Source organism: Eptatretus burgeri, chromosome 12 (assembly GCF_056783735.1).
Source record: "Eptatretus burgeri isolate ZD-2024b chromosome 12, Ebu_testis_v1, whole genome shotgun sequence".
Lineage (NCBI taxonomy): Eukaryota > Metazoa > Chordata > Myxini > Myxiniformes > Myxinidae > Eptatretus > Eptatretus burgeri.
In genome coordinates, this window is record NC_140972.1 from 52,599,122 (window position 1) to 52,620,588 (window position 21,467).

Consider the following 21,467-nt stretch of genomic DNA (forward strand, 5'->3'; position numbering starts at 1 on the left):
TTCAAAATCTCAACCCCAATCCTCGCCCAACACAATGTCTTTTTTTTTTCAATACGTATTTCAACAAAATATATTTTTTATGTTTGTTTTTCTCTTCCTCCAATTCTGTCTTTTAAGACTTTCAGGTTTGATGAAGTAGAAAGGGGAAGTAAGAGCCTTCCTGCATATTCTTCTCTGAACTAACAATATATATTTTTATGTTTTTTTCTCTTCTTCCAATTCTGTCTTTTAAAGCCTTCAGGTTTGATGACGTAGAAATGGGGAGTAAGAACTTTCTTGATATTGCTCTCATCAAGCACCATCCAACAAAGAACTACATCGATAGGTTGAGATCCCAAAGAGTGGTAGCATTTCAAGTCTCCAAAATAAACCCAACTTTCCAAGTCTCCAAGGTATAACCACATTCCTGTTGAGTTTCCAAGATACGCATCACATTGTGAGTTATCAAGCCAGAACCCACATTTCAAGTCTCCAAAAATATAACCATCTATCCAAGACTCCAAGGTAACATGACAATTTCCAGAAATATTGTTGGTTTCGGTGATAGATCTCACATAGTATAACTGTGGATCATCAAGGAAAACTCCATTTTTCCAATTTTTATGGGTTTCAGTAATAGATGTCACAGTATAACTGTGGATCATCAAGGAAATCTCCATTTTTGCAATTTTTATGGGTTTCAGTGATAGATCTCACATAGTATAACTGTGGATCATCAAGGAAATCTCCATTTTTCAAAATGTCTGGAATTTGTTAGTCTCCAAGGTAGGTTCCATATTTAGAACCATCTTGGCAGAACCCTTTTCCCGAGTCTCCAAGGTAGTTATTTAAACCATCAAGGCAGAACTCATTTCCTGATTTTTTTTTTTCAAAATTTGTGAGTCTTCCAGGTAAAACTTGTATTCTGGCTCATCAAGGTATAACTCGTTCAGTGGGTATTGTCTTGATAACTCGCAATGAGTACTATTGCTGTAAGACTCTTTTTCAGGATTTTGCTGGTCTCCAAGGTATAACTCTTTGGTTGGGCCATCAAGGTCGAGCTCGTTCTGTGGGTCTTGGTCGCTCATAAGGTCTTCAACCAAGCCAACAATTTCGCCCCAAGTTGTAGCAAAAGCAGTATTTTCTTTTCGTATTTCAGATACAATTTCCTGTGAGAGAAAATAATAATGTATTAATTAAGTGATTTAATTATTAAATGAGTCTATGCTTCAATCAAATTTTGAAAATAGGAAAATAAAATCTTACCTCAACAGATAAGAGGTTTGAATCCAGTTCAAAAACTTGAAGGTTTAGTTCCATACAAGTAGTACAACTCCAAGGAACCCCAAAATCATCCCACTCAAGGTCGAGTTCGTTCTGTGGGTCTTGGTCGCTCACAAGGTCTTCAACTAAGCCAACAATTTCACCCCAAGTTGTGGCAAAATCGGTATTTTCAGATACAATTTCCTGTGAGAGAAAATAATAATGTTTTAATTAAGTGATTTAATTATTAAATGAGTATGCTTTAATCAAACTTTGAAAATAGGAAAATAAAATCTTACCTCAACAGATAAGAGGTTTGAATCCAGTTCATCAACTTGAAGGTTTAGTTCCATACAAGTAGTAGATCTCCAAGGAACCCCAAAGTCAGTACAGCACTCCATTGTCAGAATTTTTTTTTAAAATGGAGTCTGGGTTGAACCTTTTATAGAGAAAGACTGGTTGCTATGGTTTCCTTTTTCAAAATGGAGGATTGTTTGAAAAAAATTGCCTAACATCCCAAACAAGCCTTGGAAATTTTTTCAAAACCATAACATTCTAGAATTTTCCAGTGATTTCTTTGTGAGTCAGAGATGAACTGTAAATGATGTAAGAGGAGGTTGGGCTTTGCAAAAGTGGGCGGGGCTTAGTAAAAGTGGGCGTGGCTTACGAAAACACCTCATGAAAAGTGGGCGGGGCTTATGAAAAGTGGGCGTGGCTTATGCAAAAAATAATCTGTGGCTCAGGAGGTGGTCAAACAAGAGCATTAAGAAAAGTTTATCATTTCGTAATGGCACAAAAGGGGTATCTTAAAAAATATAAAGATTCAAATGTTTTATTTTTAAATATTTTAGATGGGGATTATTGTGCAAAGAAAATTAAACTATTGAAGGAATTTGAGAATGAACAAATCTTTATCGGTTCAATGAGTGAGCTAAGCAATATGCATTGGTTATTTGAAAAAGAGTGCCTTACATGTTTCGAAAGCCTTAAAAAAGGCTTATAAGGTACATAAAAATAATTACATAAAATACAAATACAAAAAAAAATACAAAAAAAAAAATAAGTACATAAAATACAAATAAAAAAGGTACATAAAAAAAGCCTTAAAAAGGCTTACATGTTTCAGATATTTCTTGAGAATCACCTTTAACAAATCACATTATTACTTTACTACTTGAACAAATCTTTTTCTTATTGCATTGGTTATTTGAAAAGAGTGCCCCTAGGTTAAAAGGGGAGACTAATAAATATACCTTGGGATAAAAAGGGGGTTTCTTTGTAGGGGAAAAAAATATAAGTCGCTGAAAATCCCCCATTCACTTACATGGGGAAAAGTGAGCCAGAATCAGTATATTCACCCTACTAAGGTCAGCATAGGCCCAAGGTCAACAGTTAAGGTGATATTTCTAAAATCTTCAATTTTCATCCGATTGACTTGAGATTTGAAGAAGATTTATATTTCAGGTCAATGAGTTCAACCACCAATTGTTTTTGAGATCCACATCGGCCAAAAGGTCAACATAGGCCAAATTTCTAAAATTGTCAATTTTCATCTGATTCACTTGAAATTTGAAGAGGAGTTGCATATTTGGTCATTGAATTCAATCACCAATTATTTTTGAGGTCAAATTTGTTTTCTGGATTTTGCAAGTGTGTGTTCTGCACGATGTCTTCTTCTTGTTACTTACGAAACCTAAAGATTTCGTAAGTATATTGATGACTTCCGTCCTCTGTTTGTGTGTGTGTTTGTGTGTTTGTAGGCACGATAACTCGAGAACGGAAGAAGCTACCAATGTCAAGTTACACCATGTGATTCAGGAGGGTGATGGCTAGCGATGTTTAGATTTTGGTCAAAATCGGTCAAAGATCAAGGTCACAGTGAAGTCAAAGATCCAAAACATGATAACTCGAGAACGGAAGAAGCTACCAATGTCAAATTACACCACATGATTCAGGAAGGTGATAGCTAGCGCTGGTTAAATTTTGGTCAAAATTGGTCAAAGGTCAAGATCACAGTGAGGTCAGACATTCGATTTTCGTTGGTTTGGTACAGAATCATCATAGAAACTTCTGGTTTGCGTTGCTACCTTCTCTAGAGACAGCTTTTATTGGACAAGGTCAGAGGTCAAGTTGACGATTCCGTAAGTACCAGTCTATGACTGCTTGTTACTTACGAAATCTAGATTTCGTAAGTATATTGATGACTTCCGTCATCTGCTTGTGTGTTTGTTTGTGTGTTTGTTTGTGTGTTTGTTTGTTTGTAGGCACGATAACTCGAGAACGGAAGAAGCTACCAATGTCAAATTACACCACGTGATTCAGGAGGGTGGTGGCTAGTGCTGATTAGATTTTGGTCAAAATCGGTCAAAGGTCAAGGTCACAGTGAGGTCAAACATTCAATTTTTGATGGTTTGGTACAGAATCATTGTAGAAACTTCTAGTTTGCGTCGCTACCTTCTCTAGAGACAGCTTTTATTTGACAAGGTCAGAGGTCAAGTTGACGATTTCCTAAGTGCCAGTCTATGACTGCTTGTTTGTTTGTTTGTGTGCATGATATCTCAAAAAGTTGTAGACAGATATAGATGAATTTTTCTGGACAGGATGGGTGTGTGACAAGGACAAACTGATTGAATTTCGGTGAAGATCCGGACCGAATCCGGCAACTAGAATTTTTTTCAGTGATTCTTCACCATTGAGAGATCGGGCCGAAAAGCGATGGAGTACTGCAAAGCATGATATTTCAAAAATGTATGGGGCCCAAAATGTTCTCGTGGAGCAGGCATTACGTGGCAGAGGTATGCGCTCTACCGAGTGCCCTTTTCGTGAATTTTATCCGCTGGGGCTATCTGGTTAAAGTAAACAAAGAAACCTGGAAGCGATTGCAAAATCCAGCAATCTTGTGTGAACGCGAGGCAGATGGGCTGAAAGGTTCTATTTGTACTGTTGCGGATTTGGAAAGCTATCGCACACAACATTCAAGTTCCTATAGCTCAGTTATATTGGTAAGTATGTGTTTTTTAGATAGCTTACTTCCCTTGTCTAATGGGTAAATCAATGTAAATGCGCTGTGATTTAATTTAGGAAAACCTCATCTTCAGCGACGAAAACACAAATGACCGTTGGGGCGAGTCTGCAGCGCCATAAAAAAGAATGACGGTTAAAGCAATGCTGCAGCGAAGAGCAACGATCTCCCGTCCTGAGATTCTCCACGGGCTGAGAAGAGGGAGGGGAGTGCGCCAAAGCGCATAAAAGGAGGGAGAAGCGAAAAATGAGGGAGAAGCGAAAAATCAGGAGGAGAAGAGAAAGGAGGGAGCAAGCGAGAGAGTAGCGAGCCAGCAAGAAGCAACGAAGGAGCACCCACCTTGCTGGATCGTTCATCAGTTGGAGCGCTCGTGTTGTGGGAGCGCTCGTCTCTGAAGGCCTGGACTGGTCTTGCCGCTGCCCTCTGGAACGTCTTCTTCTTCCTCCTCCTCCTCCTCCTCCTCCTCCTGAAAGATCGAGCCAGGAGTCGAAGTTTTGATGGCCGGGATGGGCGCCGAACTGAGTCATCTTGAAGACGGCACGAGGCGGACAGGTCCAAAATAGACCCTGGCCTTTAGCTCCACTACCCTCCGAGCTGAAGACGTAAATAAAGGCATCAGCCACCACTTCTTTTGCGTGTGTGTGTGTGTGTGTGTGTGTGTGTGTGTGTGTGTGTGTGTGTGTGTGTGTGTGTGTGTGTGTGTGTGTGTGTGTGTGTGTGTGTGTGTGTGTGTGTGTGTGTGTGTGTGTGTGTGTGTGTGTGTGTGTGTGTGTGTGCGCGTGTGTGTGCGCGTGTGCGCACGCTGTTCAGAAAGCATAACAGTTCCTCTCTGCGAACTCCTCTGCCTCCGAAGGCAGTGGAGCACACTCCCACAAAATCTCTCGCTCTCTCTCGCTCTCTCGCTCTCTCTCGCTCTCTCGCTCTCTCGCTCTCTCGCTCTCTCGCTCTCTCGCTCTCTCGCTCTCTCGCTCTCTCGCTCTCTCGCTCTCTCGCTCTCTCTCTCTCTCTCGCTCTCTCTCCCCTTCTTTTTCTCTCCCCTCTTCGTATTGATGTTATCCAAGTGACAAGTGGTCTTTGCTGGTGATAAATAAATGAAGAAACCCAGAAGCGATTGCAAAATCCAGCCATCTTGTGTTCACAAGTGGCAGATGGGCATAAAGCGTCTATTTGTACTTTATGTGATTTTGATGTCGTTATCAATGACTCTTCTCCATATTCTAATCATAAATGTTGATTGAAAGTTTGATGACAAAAGCTCAAATGGTGAAAAACGTGTGTCTGTGTGTGTCTGTGTGTGTCTGCGTGTTTGTGCGCAATGAGGGACGTTCTTACCCGTGAACACCAAACACATCAACTGCATAAACTGAGCAGTCAGTCAAGGCTTATCAACTGCACACAATTGTGTGTGTGTGTGTGTAGGTGTTTGTGCGTGTGTGTTGATGTGTGTGTTGGAGAATGTGTGTGTGTGTATTTGTGTGCAATGGGGGACGTTCTTACCCGTGAACCCCAAACTCAGAATCATCAACTGAGCAGTCAGTCAATGCTTAACTTCTGCACACAATTGTGTGTGTAGGTGTTTGTGCATGTGTTGGTGTGTGTGTATGTGTGTTTGTGTGTGTGTGTGCGCAATGAGGGACGTTCTTAACCGTGAACCCCAAACACAGAATTATCAACTGAGCAGTCAGTCAAGGCTTACGTACTGCACACAATTGTGTATGTGTGTATGGGTGTGTTGGTGTGTGTGTGTGTGTTGGTGTGAATCATATCAGACCTATCAGTGGGATACAAAATGTAAACTATTCAGCCTGGTGGAGGGAGGTAGCTCTGCACCAAGCGCCGTACCGTTTCACCTAGTTCACTCCATGAGTCAGGTCAGGTCAAGTATGGGAGCATGTGCCAGAACAGCGCGTCGCTGCGTCCACTTTCCGCCGGTACTCCAGGGGCCTCCGTCTGGCCTTTCTCCAGGCAGATGCCAGGCCCATCCCCATCTCCTTGAGATCAACCTACTGCAACCATGAGGGACATGGTCGGCCCATTGGCCTCCTCCACTCACGATACTCCCTCGCTGAGAGAATCTGGTGAGCAGGATCAGCGTCAGGAAAACGAGCCACATGTTCATACAGCCGCAACTGACGCCCATGGACCATGCAGGTAACAAATCTCATCCGAGTCTATCTCAGCAACCGCTCGTTGGACACAAAATCTGACCAGCGACAGCGAAGGATTCTCCGAAGAGACCTGGTACCAAAGGAATTAAGTCTCCGCCTCAGATCCTTGGTCAGAGACCAAGTCTCGCATCCATAGAGCAAGACTGGAAGTACCAAGGACCTGAAGATTCGGACTTTCGTCCTCCCGCACAGGTACCGGCAGCACCACACCCCATGATCCAGTGAATCCATGACTCCCCAGGCCCGACCCAGACGTCGATTGACCTCTGACTAACAGCCAGCAGAGACATGAATATCACTGCCAAGGAAAGTGAATCTCTCCACGACCTCAACATCCTCACCACAAACAGGCACAGACAGGACAGCAGCATCCAAGATGTCATTGAAAGCCTGGATCTTAGTTTTGACCCAAGAAACCCGTAATCCCAGTGGCTCCGACTCCTCATTCAGCACCTCGAGTGCCCCCAAAAGGATATCTAAAGTCTCCGCAAAGATGACTGCATCATCTGCGAAATCAAGGTCTGAGATCTTGACATTCCCAAACGATGCACCGCAGCTTGATCTTTCCGACATCCTTCCTAAAATCCAGTCCATACAAGTGCTGAAAAGTGTGGGGGCCAGTACACACCCCTGACAAACTCCAGTAACAACTGGAAATAAGTCAGAGATGGTACCACCACACTTCACAGCACTCTCAGAACCAGAGTAGAGTTCAGACATCAGATCGATCAGTTTTGGTGGCACCCCACGAAGACCAAGAATCCTCCAGAGGACATCCCGATTCACTGAATCGAACGCTTTACAGAGATCAACATAGGCTACAAGCAGCCCCTGCCGAAACTCTCGTCTGCGTTAGGTGAGGACACGAAGAGCAAGGATACAGTCAATCGTTGACCTCTTTGGTGTAAAGCCTGACTGCTCTGGACACTGGTGCTCAAGCAGATGGTGGCGAACCCTATCAAGAATTATCCGAGCAAAGACCTTGCCCGGCACTGAGAGCAGCGTCACCCCTCGGTAGTTGTTGCAGTCTTGGTGATCACCCTTCCCTTTCCAGAGAGGGACAACAAGGCCCATCCCAAATCTTCCAATCAGTTGGGATGATGCCTGTGTTCCAGGCAGAGCACAAAACTGCATGTCATGACATGAGTGCAGCATTTCCACCAGCCTTGAGAAGTTCAGCATGGATGCCACAGATCCCTGGAGCTTTACCCTGTTTCAACCAGTTCACCGCAGCCCGTGTTTCCACAAGCGAAGGTGGACCACAATTGCTTCGAGGGTCAGCAACAGGGATTGTAACACCATTGACGTCCAACTCGACAGCTGGTGGATCAGCCTGGTACAACCGCTCAAAGTAACCGGCCCAGCGGGCCTTCACTTCAGACTCCTCTGTTAAGAGCCTACCACTCTCTGCTCTAACTGCAGTGCTCCGAGGGATGGGCTTGGATGAACGCAATGCGTGAATTCCCCTGAAAGCGGGACGAGAATCACCTGTCCACAGGTGATGCTCTACCCCCTCAGAGATTCCTCACACATAGGCCTCCTTGTCCACCCTTAGTGCATGTACAGTTTTACGCTTCAGCTCCCTGAACAGGTCAGCTCTGCCATTCAGCCTGGCCCTCCGACTCTAGTCAATGGTATTCAGTGTCCCTTGATAGACAAAATTCTTCTTTGCCCTGCGGTGAGTTCCAAGACATCCACCGGCAACATCAAGGATGGTTTTCTTGAAGGTAATCCATAACTCTTCAGGACCCCCCAAAGCGCCCAGACACCCCAAATGTCCACTCAGCCTGTTGGCAAACTCTTCAGCTACTCTCTCATCCTTGAGCTTGCCAACATCCAGCCTTGGCTGAGATGGTACCATTCTCCAGGATTTAAGGTGCAGCTTTAGAGTTGCTACAACAAGCTGATGGTCAGTATTGAGGAACTGAGCACTCCGGTGGAGCCTGCAGTGCTGGATCATCCTCTAGCAACCGTCAACGAGGACATGGTCACTCTCCTTTGCCGCACCGCCAGCGTTGGAATACCAAGTCCAGCGATGAGCTTGTGGGCGCTGAAACCATGAACCGGCCACCCTAAGTCCATGACTTCTTGCAAAGTCAAGGAACTTAGTGCTATTCTGATTCATAGTTCCTGACCCATGGGGACCAACACACACCTCATAACCATCCCTATCAGTTCCAGTCGATGCATTGAAATCCCCCAAGACTAGAAGTGTATCTCGTCTGGGGCACTGATCAACCACAGACTCGAGCGTGTCGTAGAATGTGTCCTTCACGGTGAGGTCACTCCCCTCAGTCGGAGCATAGACAGAGACCAGGGAAATGACACCTAAGGAGTGATGAATCCTTAGTCTCATAATATGCTCGTTGACCGGTGTGACCTCAATTATCATTGGGGTCAGCTTATTGGACACAGCTACAGCAACTCCTTGAGTCTGGTAACCATCAGAGCGACCAGACCAATAGTAGGTGTAACCACCCACCATTATCTCGCCGCAATCCGGTCTCCGAACCTCAGGGAGAGCTGCAATCCCGATGTCCAAACACTTGAGCTCAGATGATAACAGAGACAGGTGATCATCCTCTCTTCGGGATAGGACATTCCAGGCACCCACCCGAAGGGACCGCCTCAGGTTAACCCAAGGAGACCGCCGTCTGGTGGACGACACCTCAGCACCACTCCGCAACACAACATTTCCCGCAATCTGACCTGGGGAAGTTACCCCGTGGTTTCCCTCCTTCCATCAAAGATTGGGGGTCCCGAAGGCTTTGCCCCAATCCCGTCAGCCGGTGAGCTGCCCTGCGAAGGGAAGCTGCATAGGAGGTACTCCCAGGTAGTGGGTTTTCAGATTTTTTTGCGTTTGTGTGTTTTGCGGAATGAAGGGTTCTACGGTGGCCGGAGTGCAAATCCTGCCACCAACCTCCTGATAAGAAGTAACCCAACTGCAGGAGGACGTCCGTAGACACAGTTGGGCACTAGATATGGATGGCCGTTGGCTCACAAGGAGCTCCTCTGTCCTTTAACAGGTTTTGTTTTTAATCCTGCTGGGTGTCCATATCCAAACACCCTCCTCACCAGAAAACCTGGTGGGGGAGATGGTTTAGTTGCCGACAACCCGACCATGGAACAGGTTAGTACGGGTTTACATGGTACCTGTAGAAAGTCACAGATCTGACATGACGTGTGTGTGTGTGTGTGTGTGTGTGTGTGTGTGTGTGTGTGCGTGCGTGTGTGTGTGCGTGTGTGTGTGTGTGTGTGTGTGTGTGTGTGTGTGTTGGTGTGAATCATATCAGACCTATCAGTGGGATACAAAAGGTAAACTATTCAGCCTGGTGGAGGGAGGTACCTTCTCCACCGAGCACCGTTCCATTTCACCAAGTTCACTCCATGAGTGATTCCTCATTTATTTGTTGTGCGATTCGGATGGAAAATATCAAAAGGTAACAAAAGCACAAATGGGTTTCCAATCTCCGGATGACGTGTTCCGCTTTTAACAACAATTAATTAATTTTCTCTCCCTTGAAATCATGAGAATATAATATCTACGTTGTGATTTGATATTAAAAGTGGTTGTCAACATCTTCCATACAATCCTAAATTTAGTCTCTTTTAGTTTAATTTCCGAGTGGATTTTATGGCTTTTGCTCTCGAAATCAATGATAAAAACATCGTCAACAAAACATATTCTACTCCCCTGTTACATCCTGGTCCATTCAGTGTATTAACACGAACTCTTCCATGAGCCTCGACGATGTATAAAAAATTAAATAATTATAAATCCTTGTCCGTCATTCAAACTTTCATTTATTATTACATCGGAACACACAAGGCTCCACAATACCTGTTCAGGTGACTTGAGGAAACACCAGCCGTCAAAGAACGAGAGTTGACCCGCGGGAGACTCTCAAACAAACCGCCTCTCGAACACCAACGAACACTTCACTTGTTTTGAAGATTCCCAGATGTAGTTTGGGTCCCGAAGAGTTCCCTCCCTATTGATTTTCCGTGTTTTTTTTAAACTTTAATATCGTTTCAATAACAATAAAAACGAAATGGCGGGTTTAATGTACACTTCGAAGGTAAACAAGATTGACAATGTGGTGTCCGAGGCGCAGCGGAACCTGGAGACCGAGACCGTTAGCAGTAACCCCGCTTTATTGCGCGTCCGGATGTACATCACTGCCACCCCTCGCGGGCGAGTCATGATATACGAAAACCCAACCACGTGATACAGCACACTCCTCCCCTCGTAAAATGACAATTCTAATGATGAAATGACAATTATAACATGACCAAATGAAACCAATCAACAATCAAAATCCTCCAAGTACCGCGGTCGTTTCTTGACCCGCCTCGGGCAGGCAGCGCCCAGGCTCAGACGCCTCCCGGCTAGGTTGAGATGACACCCTTGCCGGACTCGCCCCATCCGCAATAACAACCGCCCCCGGACGACCAGCTTGCTCGTCGTCCTCGGGCAGGACTGAATCAGGCAAAGACCCCGCGGGCGTCAGCACGTCCGGCCATGGCAATACAACGCCTGGCCACGGCGACAACACAGGAGGGGGTCCCACATCGCTCGGCACGGGGGGGGGGGGGGTGACGCTGAACAGCGATCATGCATTTGGTCCACGTGCCGCTTCCACACCTCTCCACCATCAGTCCGCACCATGCAATTCGCCGGCCCCAGTACCAAAGAGACCACAGCCGGCACCCATTTGGAACCGTGGAAATAATCGCGCACCATTACCCGCTGTCCCATATCAAAACCGCGCAGCAGCGTCGGGCGCGACACCGCCCCACTCACCGACCCTCTAGGTCGCAGCAAATCTAGTCTGGACCGCAATGCCCGTCCATAGAGACGAATGGCAGGAGAATTGCCCGTGACAGGATGAATAGCATTCCTGTATTGAAGCAAAAAGACATCGACCACCATCTGCACAGGTGCAACACCCCCCCTGCGCAAAGCCCGTTTCAACATTTTAACAAACGACTCCGCCTGCCCATTCGTCGCAGGATGATACGGTGCGGAACTTAGATGTCGAATACCATTTTGACGCATAAACTCATCAAATACACCTGCTATGAACTGCGGACCGTTGTCAGAGACCAGAATCTCGTGTAAACCTTTATTAGCAAAGATCGTCTGCAGTTTTTCTACCGTAATGTTTGCCGATGTATGCTGCATCACTACAACCTCCGGTCATTTAGAGAATGCATCGATCACAATCAAAAACATTTTGCCATTAACCGGCCCCGCAAAATCCACATGGACCCTGCCAGGCCCTGTCTGGGGTAGGCCATAGTTCCGAAGCTCGACGCAGGTTATCAGCATCTGTTTGGCACGTGGTGCAACGCTTAACCAACTGCTCAATGTCTTTGTCCAACCCCGGCCACCACAACAGGCTACGAGCAAGACTCTTGGTCTTCACGACGCCAAGGTGACTAACATGCAGTTTTCCAAACACCGCTGCCTGAACTTCGGTGGAATCACCGCCCTCATTTCTCACATAACGCACTGTTGGACCAACGACAGCTCCGACGCACGCGACGCGAAAGGCTGAAATGCCGGTGTTGAAGGTAGATCGCTCCAATTCCCCGTAGAAATCGCCTGAACGACACGGGCGAGCACTGAATCATGAGCCGATTCCACCGCGACCTGTTTGGCCGTGATCAGCCCGCGTTGGACCTGGCCCAGCGCAAACACATCAACCCGGTCGGCCGACTCAGACGCAGCTGGACCCTCCGCGCAAGGCAAGCGCGAGAGCCCGTTGCAGTTAGCATGCTTTTTGGTGCTTCGGAACTGAATATCGTAATTGGAAGCAGCAAGAAATAGACACCACCGCTGTATTCGCGCGGCCGCTACCACCGGTACCCCGCGTTCGGGTTTCAGGATGAATTGAATTGGTTTGTGATCCGTCTGCAAAGTGAAATGCCGCCCCAGCAGGTATTGATGAAACCTACGCACACCCCAGACGAGGATGAGAGCCTCGCGCTCGATCTGGGCATATTCCCGCTCTGCTGCGGGCAGGGTCCGGGATGCAAAACAAACAGGCCGCTCGGAACCATTGTCCATCCTGTGGGAGAGCACTGCCCCGATGCCATATGCAGAGCTCTCACATGCCAATAAGAGCGGACGCGCAGGCTCGTAGTGCACGAGGACCGTATCCTCTGAGCAGCCGCTTGACGCGGTCGAACGCCGTCTGGTTCGACGGTGCAGTGTGCAGGCCTCCAGGCCCAGCGCTCGTCCCTCCTGAGCAACTGTGTTAACGGCGCAAGCTGTGAGCTGAGCCCATGCACAAACCTTTGGTAATACTGTGCCATATCAATGAACGAGCGCAGCTGTGTCTTGTCGCGAGGCGGTGGCATGTGCTGAATTGCCTCCACCTTCCGAGGACCTTTCAACAGCCCTCCGGCGTGATGATGTGCCCGAGGTATTCCAAGCACTGCTTGAAGAACGCGCACTTGTCCCTGTTCAAGCGCAGGCCGCACGCTTCTAGCTTTGTCAGCACTTGGGCAATGTTCGCAAGGTGCTCTGCGCCATTTTCTCCGCAATGAGCACATCGTCCAGGTAGGTCTGAGCGGGCAGGCCAATGCAAACCTGATCCATGGCTTTCTGCCACAAGGCCGGGGCCGAAGCAATTCCAAAACAGAGTCGGATATATCGATAGAGTCCTTAACACGTGTTGATTGTCAAAAGGTCGCTACTCCCGGGATCCATCGGCAGGTGAAAATATGCATCACGCAGGTCTAGCTTCGTGAAGTATTGACTCCCCGCCAATCGTGCATATATTTCATCGATTGACGGCAGTGGATATTACTCCACGCTGAGCCCCGGGTTAACTGTGGACGTGAAGTCCCCGCACAATCGGACGTCTCCATTCCGTTTCAGCACTGTGACGACCGGGGTGGCCCAATCTGAGTACGACACCCGTTCGATCACTCCACAGGCCTCCAGCCTATCCAGTTCACCCTAGACCTTGTCCCACAGGGCATACGGCACCGGTCGTGGTTTACAAAAATGAGGAACCACCCCCTCCTTCAGGAAGAGCTTTGCCTCCACGCCCTTGAGTTTCCCAAGGTCGTCGCAAAACAAACCTTGATGTCTTTGAAGAATCTTCTCCAACTGATCCTCCCATCGGCTCGGCACGGGTTGCACAAGGTGAACGGCGGCCCAATCTCGCCTGATGCGGGTCAGCCAGTCTCGGCCGAGGAGAGACGGACCCCTCCCCCGCACGACGTACAACGGAAGCGCGGCGACCTGGCCTTGGTACCGCACAGACACGTCTGCCATCCCGACTGGCGTTATCTTCTCGCGGGTGTACGTGAACAGTGTGAGGTCGGACCTGATAAACTTCAGGCCGTTGAGTCTACGTGCGGTCTGTTCGCCGATGATCGACACCGCCGCTCCCGTATCAACCTGAAACGTGATCGGCGTGTTGTTCACTTCGACTTCCACTGTCATCGGGCGCGCCGCCGCAGGACCAATTGAAAACAGGCCCATCAACGGCTGCCGGTTCCGCCTCGTACATCGCCGTCCATGACCTTTATGATGGCCAATGCCCCTCGGCACTCACGCTTCAGATGACCCACCTTGTGACAATGTAAACACACGGTGTCTTTATACGGGCACACACGCCACAGGTGTCGACCTCCGCATCCCAAACACATCCGCGGGGTCACCTCACCGCTCGTGCGGCCGCGCGGCGACGTCTGGCCCCAGCCCGCACCGAAGGTCGTGCGTGCGTCCTGGGGCGCTCTTGACACCGCGTGGGCCCCCGGGCCATCCGGCATGCCGCGGCCGGTGATGGCCCGAACATCTCCGAGAGTCTGCTCAACAGCTGTAGCAGTGTTGACCGCCGAGGTAAATGTAATGGCTTCACCCTTCAGCCGTAGAACCGCCGAAACCATTTTCGCATCTCGCAAACCAGAAATAAAACGATCTCTGAGCCGAGCCGGACGCTCCTCCTCCGTGAACTTGCATGCCACGGAAGAATGCTTCACTCGCGCCACGAAATCAGCGACGCGCTCCTCCGTACCTTTCGCGAGGCGATCGAACTGGTATCGAGCCAGCTGTAATGACTTCTCCGGCGCCATGTGTGTTTTCATCCTCTGCACAATGTCCCGAAATGACAGCCCGTTCCCACTGGGCTTGTCCGGCGCCACCAAATCACTCAGCAGTCGATAATGTCCCATCGATAGCGAGGCGAGCAAGATCGACTTCTGTTTGCTCTCGTCCACCACATCATTCGCGTGGAAATAGCACACCAACTGTTCTGAAAACAATTCGAAGTCGTCTCCGACGAAAACGGGCACCTGTCCGTGAGCCGTGACTCGTCGATCAACCATCCTCGTCGCCAACTGTGGTGTCCGAGGTGCAGCAGAACATGGAGGGGAAGAGCGTAGCAGGAACTCCGCTTTATTGCCCCTCCGGATGTACATCACCGCCACCCCAAGCGGGCGAGTCATGATACACGAAAACCCAATCACGTGATACAGCACAACTATGAGCAGCACTGATGAAGTACAAGAGTGATGCGTATGAGGCAAAAGGTGAAGGAAGTCACTGAGTCGGTTCCACAGATGAGAAAAATAGAGGGATGAAGGGTGGAGATGAGTGTTTAGCTTGAAATTGTAAAAGCTAATGAGGCATGGGATTCTGGAGGAGCAAGTTTAACCTGAGTGGGTTGGGGTCAGATGGAAGGACAAGAGGTTGAAAGAAGTGGGGTGATATAAAACTGTGAAAAAAACACACATCACACACACACACACTCACACCACACACTCACATACTCACACACACACACTCACACACACACACACTCACACACACACACACTCACACACACACACACACACACACACACACACACACACACACACACTCACACCACACACTCACATACTCACACACACACACACACACACACACACACACACACACACACACACACACACACACACACACACACACACACATACCACACACACTCACATATTCACACACACACACACACACACACACACACACACACACACACACACACACACATACTCACACACACACACACCACACACACTCCATACTCACACCACACACACACACACTCACACCACACATACTCACTTACACCACACACACACACACACACACACACACACACACACACACACACACACACACACACACACACACCACACACACTCACATACTCACACCACACACACTCACATACTCACACCACACACACTCACATACTCACACCACACACACTCACATACTCACACCACATACAAACATCACACACACACACACACACACACCACACACACTCACATACTCACACACACACACACCACACACACTCACATACTCACACACACACACACACACACATCACAGACACACTCACACACACACACACTCACACCACACACTCACATACACACACTCACATACACACACACACACCCACACACACACACTCACACCACACACTCACATACTCACACACACACACACAGACACACACACACACACACACACACACACACACACACACACACACACACACACACACACACGCACACACACACACACATACCACACACACTCACATATTCACACACACACACACACACACACACACACACACACACACACACACACTCACACACATACTCACACACACACACACACACCACACACACTCACACCACACACACTCACATACTCACACCACACACACACACACACATACTCACACCACACACACTCACATACTCACACCACACACACACACACACACACACACACACACACACACACCATACTCACACACTCACATACTCACACCACACACACTCACATACTCACACCACACACACTCACATACTCACACCACACACACACACACACACACACCACACACACTCACATACTCACACACACACACACATCACAGACACACTCACACACACACACACACACCACACACACTCACATACTCACACCACACACACACACCACACACACTCACATACTCACACCACACACACTCACACCACACATACTCACACCACACACACATACTCACACCACACACACATACACACACAAACTCACATATACTCACACCACACACTCACATACTCACACACACACATACTCACACCACACACACATACACACACACACTCACACCACACACACACCACACACACTCACATACTCACACACCCACATCACAGACACACACACACACACACTCACACACACACACTCACACACACACCACACACACTCACATACTCACACCACACACACCACACACACTCACATACTGACACACACACACACACACACACACCACACACTCACTTACACCACACACACTCACTTACACCACACACACACACACCACACACACTCACATACTCACACCACACACACACACATATACTCTCACACACACACCACACATATACACTCACACACACTCACATACTCACACCACACACACTCACATACTCACACCACACACACACACATACTCACACACACACCCACTCACATACTCACACCACACATACTCACACCACACACACACACACTTACACCACACACACTCACATACTTACACCACACACACATACTCACACCACACACACTCACATACTCACACCAGACACACACACATACTCACACACAGACACCCACTCACGTACTCACGCCACACATACTCACACCACACACACACACTTAAAACACACACACACACACACTTACACCACACACACACACTTACACCACACACACACACACACCACACATACACTCACACACTCACATACTCACACCACACATACTCACATACTCACACCACACACACTCACATACTCACACCACACACACTCACATACTCACACCACACACACACACACACATATACTCACACACACACACTCACCACACACTCTCACCACACACTCTCACACCACACACACACTCACACCACACATACTCACACCACACACACACACTTACACCACACACACACACTTACACCACACACACTCACACCACACATTCACACACACACACACACACACACACACACACACACACACACACACACACTTGTGAAGACAAAGAGGATTGACGACAGCAGAGAGAGATAAGGAATTGGGAATGAGGAGGGAAGAGAAAGTTTTGGACATGGGATATTTTTTCAACCTTCGTTGCCCTCATCGTGGTTTTTTGTTGGAAGTTAAGGAAACAGAGACACATTGCAGGAACAAACGGTGAGAGAGATCGGCGACAGGGAGAGGTTAAAAAAAAAAAACCAAAATAAACCAATGTCACACGCAGGGTGACCCGTATCTTGCCAAAAGGTGACCACGTGTGACATCTTTAAGGTCACACTGAGGTGAACAGAGCTGCTATCCACCAGGAGCGACTCCTTGAGGAATATCTGCCTACGAGAGATTCCGATGAGAATCGTTCTACAGAGTAACCATGAAAAATATGTTTTTGCCTCATAACGTCACCAAATGACGTCATAATGTCTCAAGCTTGACATATCTCGAAAGCACTCATCGAGGTGTTCAATTTGAGGTACTACACGATATGGTTCCTAAAACTTGAAATTTTGACCTTGGGGTCAAATATGTTTGACCTCAGGCGCTAACCATGAAGGTCAAGGCCAATCGCCACCAAAAATTAATCAGCTGAGCGCCAGACCATGAACTATATTCCCATGAAGTTTGAAGATGATCCGATCAAAATTACTCAAAAAATAAGGGTTTCGTCGACTACCCTGATTTGCGACAAAGTGACCTTGACCTTTGACCTTGACCTTCAAAATTTTGTGCACTGAAAGGGACCTCTATAGGCCTCTGATATGAGAAGTTACAAAAATTTCCGATGATAACTGTGCTCTGCAGAATTTTTTATACGTGATTACAGACAAAAAACAAACGAACAAAAAACATACAAGCTGACTAACATATCTTACAAAAACTTCGTTTTGGCAAGATAATAAGTTCGACAATATTTCCACACTGTCCATTATAAATGTATGGTGGTGACAGAGGGTATGAAGCACGAGGCGGTGTATAGTATCAACATCAATTATTTTGACCTGTGCACACGTCTTTTATATTTCTCTTTATTTATTGGAAATTACACCGTTCGGTCACTCGTCTGATCGTATCCGTCAGCGATGTAATAATAACAACAAGGAGAGGTCGTGGGGGGGGGGGACCCATAAACGGCGGGCACGGTGCTCAGTCACGAGGCCTGACCTGACGCATGCTTGCTGGTGCACGCGCGGCATTGTCACGGCCACGAGTCCTCTGGAGGTTTCTGACTGGAATTGTGTGGGAACGTGTTGAGCCAATCATGGCGGAGGAAGCCAAGCGTCTCGCCGCTGTTGAGGCGGTGAATAAGCACGTGGCGGTATGCTTCTGGTTACGTTTAATCGTAGAGATAATTTTCGCGCTTCATTTGGTAAATGAAATTCACTGTGCTTGTCACGTCCATGTTCCATCACAACCAAACGAGGATATTACTTCGTAAGAGATTTTCATATTCACAGAAAAACTAGGTGGAATCTTAAAACTATTTAAGTCGAATGACTTTCTTCTTGATAGGGCAGTCAAGTTGATATCCGTAGTGAGACGTCTATTGTTTGGCAGTTATCATTGTCGTGTTGTATAAATCACTATACATACATGAAAGTTATTTAAAACCAGTAATGTGGGTAGTAACTTGTAAGCACAGTGGTATGTCGAATAATCTGTGACGAATCGAGTGCCTGGAACTCGCGGATTTGATGACCATGAAGACCTCTGATGGGAGCAAGCGGAGAGAGAAGCACATGGTCATGGAGGTTGTGCCTCTGACGGGCTCAAACGCTCCGAAAACTGCTGTCTGGTGCAGTGACAAGCAGGGGGCCCTGCCTTACCGGAACGTCGTCCGTTACAATCACCCTTTGGTGACGTTAAGCCGGCTGTCCCGTCCGCTTTTAAAGAGCAGGTTGCGGGTCACCAAACATGTTCTGAAAAATTATCAATATGATTATATGTGCATTAAGTATTTCGATGCAAACTATTGTGGTTGCCTAACTATTGGGAAAATTGATGAAATTTAACTCCGAAGTTATTTCTCGAGGCTGTTGAAAGAAACAGCCGCGTGCCCATATATGGATGGTGACGTCACGTTCTCCAAAACAAAGCGGACGGACGCTCACTCGCTCATTGAAGAAGTGTCCAGTTCAGCGGACCGTTCTTTCGCTTTTTTGAGCTTGCAACTGTCTATATTATCCTTTTTTATTTTGAATTATTGTGGAACAGTTATTTGGATATTTGTACATCATGCCTTGTACGCGTGTCGTCATGTTTTGCGAAAATGGTTGGAAAACGGGTAATCGCTCCCACCGATTTCCGAAGGAATCGGACATTCGCCGGCAGTGGATAACATTTGTACAAACAAAACGGGCGAATTTTCTCCCAAAGAAAACTGGTAAAGAGGACCCTTTGGATAGACTTGTCATTTGTGGGGCCCATTTCACAGCCGACGATTACGAAGGCATAAACACATCTGATCACCACTCTGTGAATATGAGTTGTTGGTTGACAAGTTCTCCAGATACTGCTCTGTCACAGAATCAATTGTTGAGTTTAAGTGAGACAAGCCGGTAGGTGACATGGCTGCTCGCTCTAGATGGAAAGCTGGCCGACGCGACTTGCCGATATTCATGTACATGCTATCAATCAATTTAGCACAATAAATATGATTATCACAGCCCTCTTAGTTTGCGCCCAGAAACCCGCCTTGTGAAATTTCAGGCATGTTTCCAAAGAGACTCTAACAAATGGCAGCCCTGGTAATTCCATTTATCTATTCGCTAAAGATTATATTTTTTTATATGATGCTGTAAGACATTCTCCTTGGGCACATAAAAAACAGGTCCCCCGGAGGTCCAGTTTCAGAGGTATTGATTTTTTTGTACGGTCCAAAATAAGTGTATGATGCATGATGAAGTATTTTAGCTGTTACTAAGCAACGGAGGTGTGCATAGCAACCATTCATTTTTGTGTACATGCCAGCCACGTTGTACACATTTCACCCAAGTTTCATCAAAACAGACTTTCTCTTCGAGATATTCGCAATTAACCGTTTCTGAAATGTTCGACATGTACTCGCCCAAAACCTATCTCCTCCTACAAATATTTTTTGTTAGGGCTGCAAATTGGCATGAAGGGAGCGAGATAGATTGCGCACAGAACTCTGAGCTTTGATTTTTCGATTTTTTTAATTATTTTTATTTTCGATTTTTTGACCACTTTAAAGGGCCCTTGCTATGCCGTTGCTAGGGCCCGGAGTCCCATATTCGAAAGCACACGATTCCCAGAATATTGGTCCTACCTCCCAAATTTCATTGGAATCGGTTGAGTGGTTTAGCCCCGAGGCTTGACCAAAGTTTCGCGGACAGACAGACAGATGGAAATGTCCAGAATAAGGGTGCTCGAAGAGCAGCCAAAAAACCTTGAAATGTATTCTTAAAGAGTACATGGAAAAACACATAAATAAACTCTAAAAAACACAAGCATAAAAATTTTTCTCAACAAATCAACTTATTGTTGATTAAATTACTTTTTTTAACAGCATCAGCAAATTGGGCTATTTCATTTCAATTGTAAAAAATTGATCAATTTTCCACTTTTTTTTCTAAATTTGGGAGAATATTTCCCAATGAGGCCAAACATGTTTTGGTATTTATATGCCACAACAGTCTCTTGAAAGTTGGGGTTTGTTTTAACTGTTCACTTTCGCTGGGGTCAATTTCAGCTGTCAGAAAGACTTCAACGCCAAGGATACGGTGTATAATATATTTGGGTCCATTATTGATTCATTCTATTTCTGACTCTTGAGTGACTAGAGGGTTAAAAATTATTAGATCAAGTCACAGACGAATCAAACTTTACATTATTTTATACATCGAACAAGAAAATGAAAATCTACAAACCAATCT

At 46.8% G+C, this 21,467-nt stretch overlaps 1 protein-coding gene and 1 long non-coding RNA gene across 4 annotated transcripts in view; one reads left to right on the forward strand and one right to left on the reverse strand.

The window, feature by feature from the left end:
- LOC147015627 (uncharacterized) lies at window positions 1-19,338 on the reverse strand. Its single transcript, XR_015050387.1, has 3 exons — window positions 19,202-19,338; window positions 1,246-4,858; window positions 1-1,148 (listed from the first exon to the last, which is right to left on the reverse strand). It is a non-coding gene; the product is annotated as an uncharacterized LOC147015627 (long non-coding RNA).
- RPIA (ribose 5-phosphate isomerase A) overlaps window positions 18,680-21,467 on the forward strand; it is an 18,423-nt gene continuing 15,635 nt past the window's right edge. Inside the window, exon 1 of one of the 3 annotated variants that reach the window (XM_085850561.1) lies at window positions 18,680-18,889. In XM_085850561.1, the coding sequence (XP_085706687.1) occupies window positions 18,743-18,889 (147 nt within the window). In that variant the 5' untranslated portion in view covers window positions 18,680-18,742. Of the gene's footprint in view, window positions 18,890-18,995; window positions 19,428-21,467 lie in introns of those variants that run through there. The other 2 variants (XM_085850560.1, XM_085850562.1) reach the window with 2 other exon arrangements.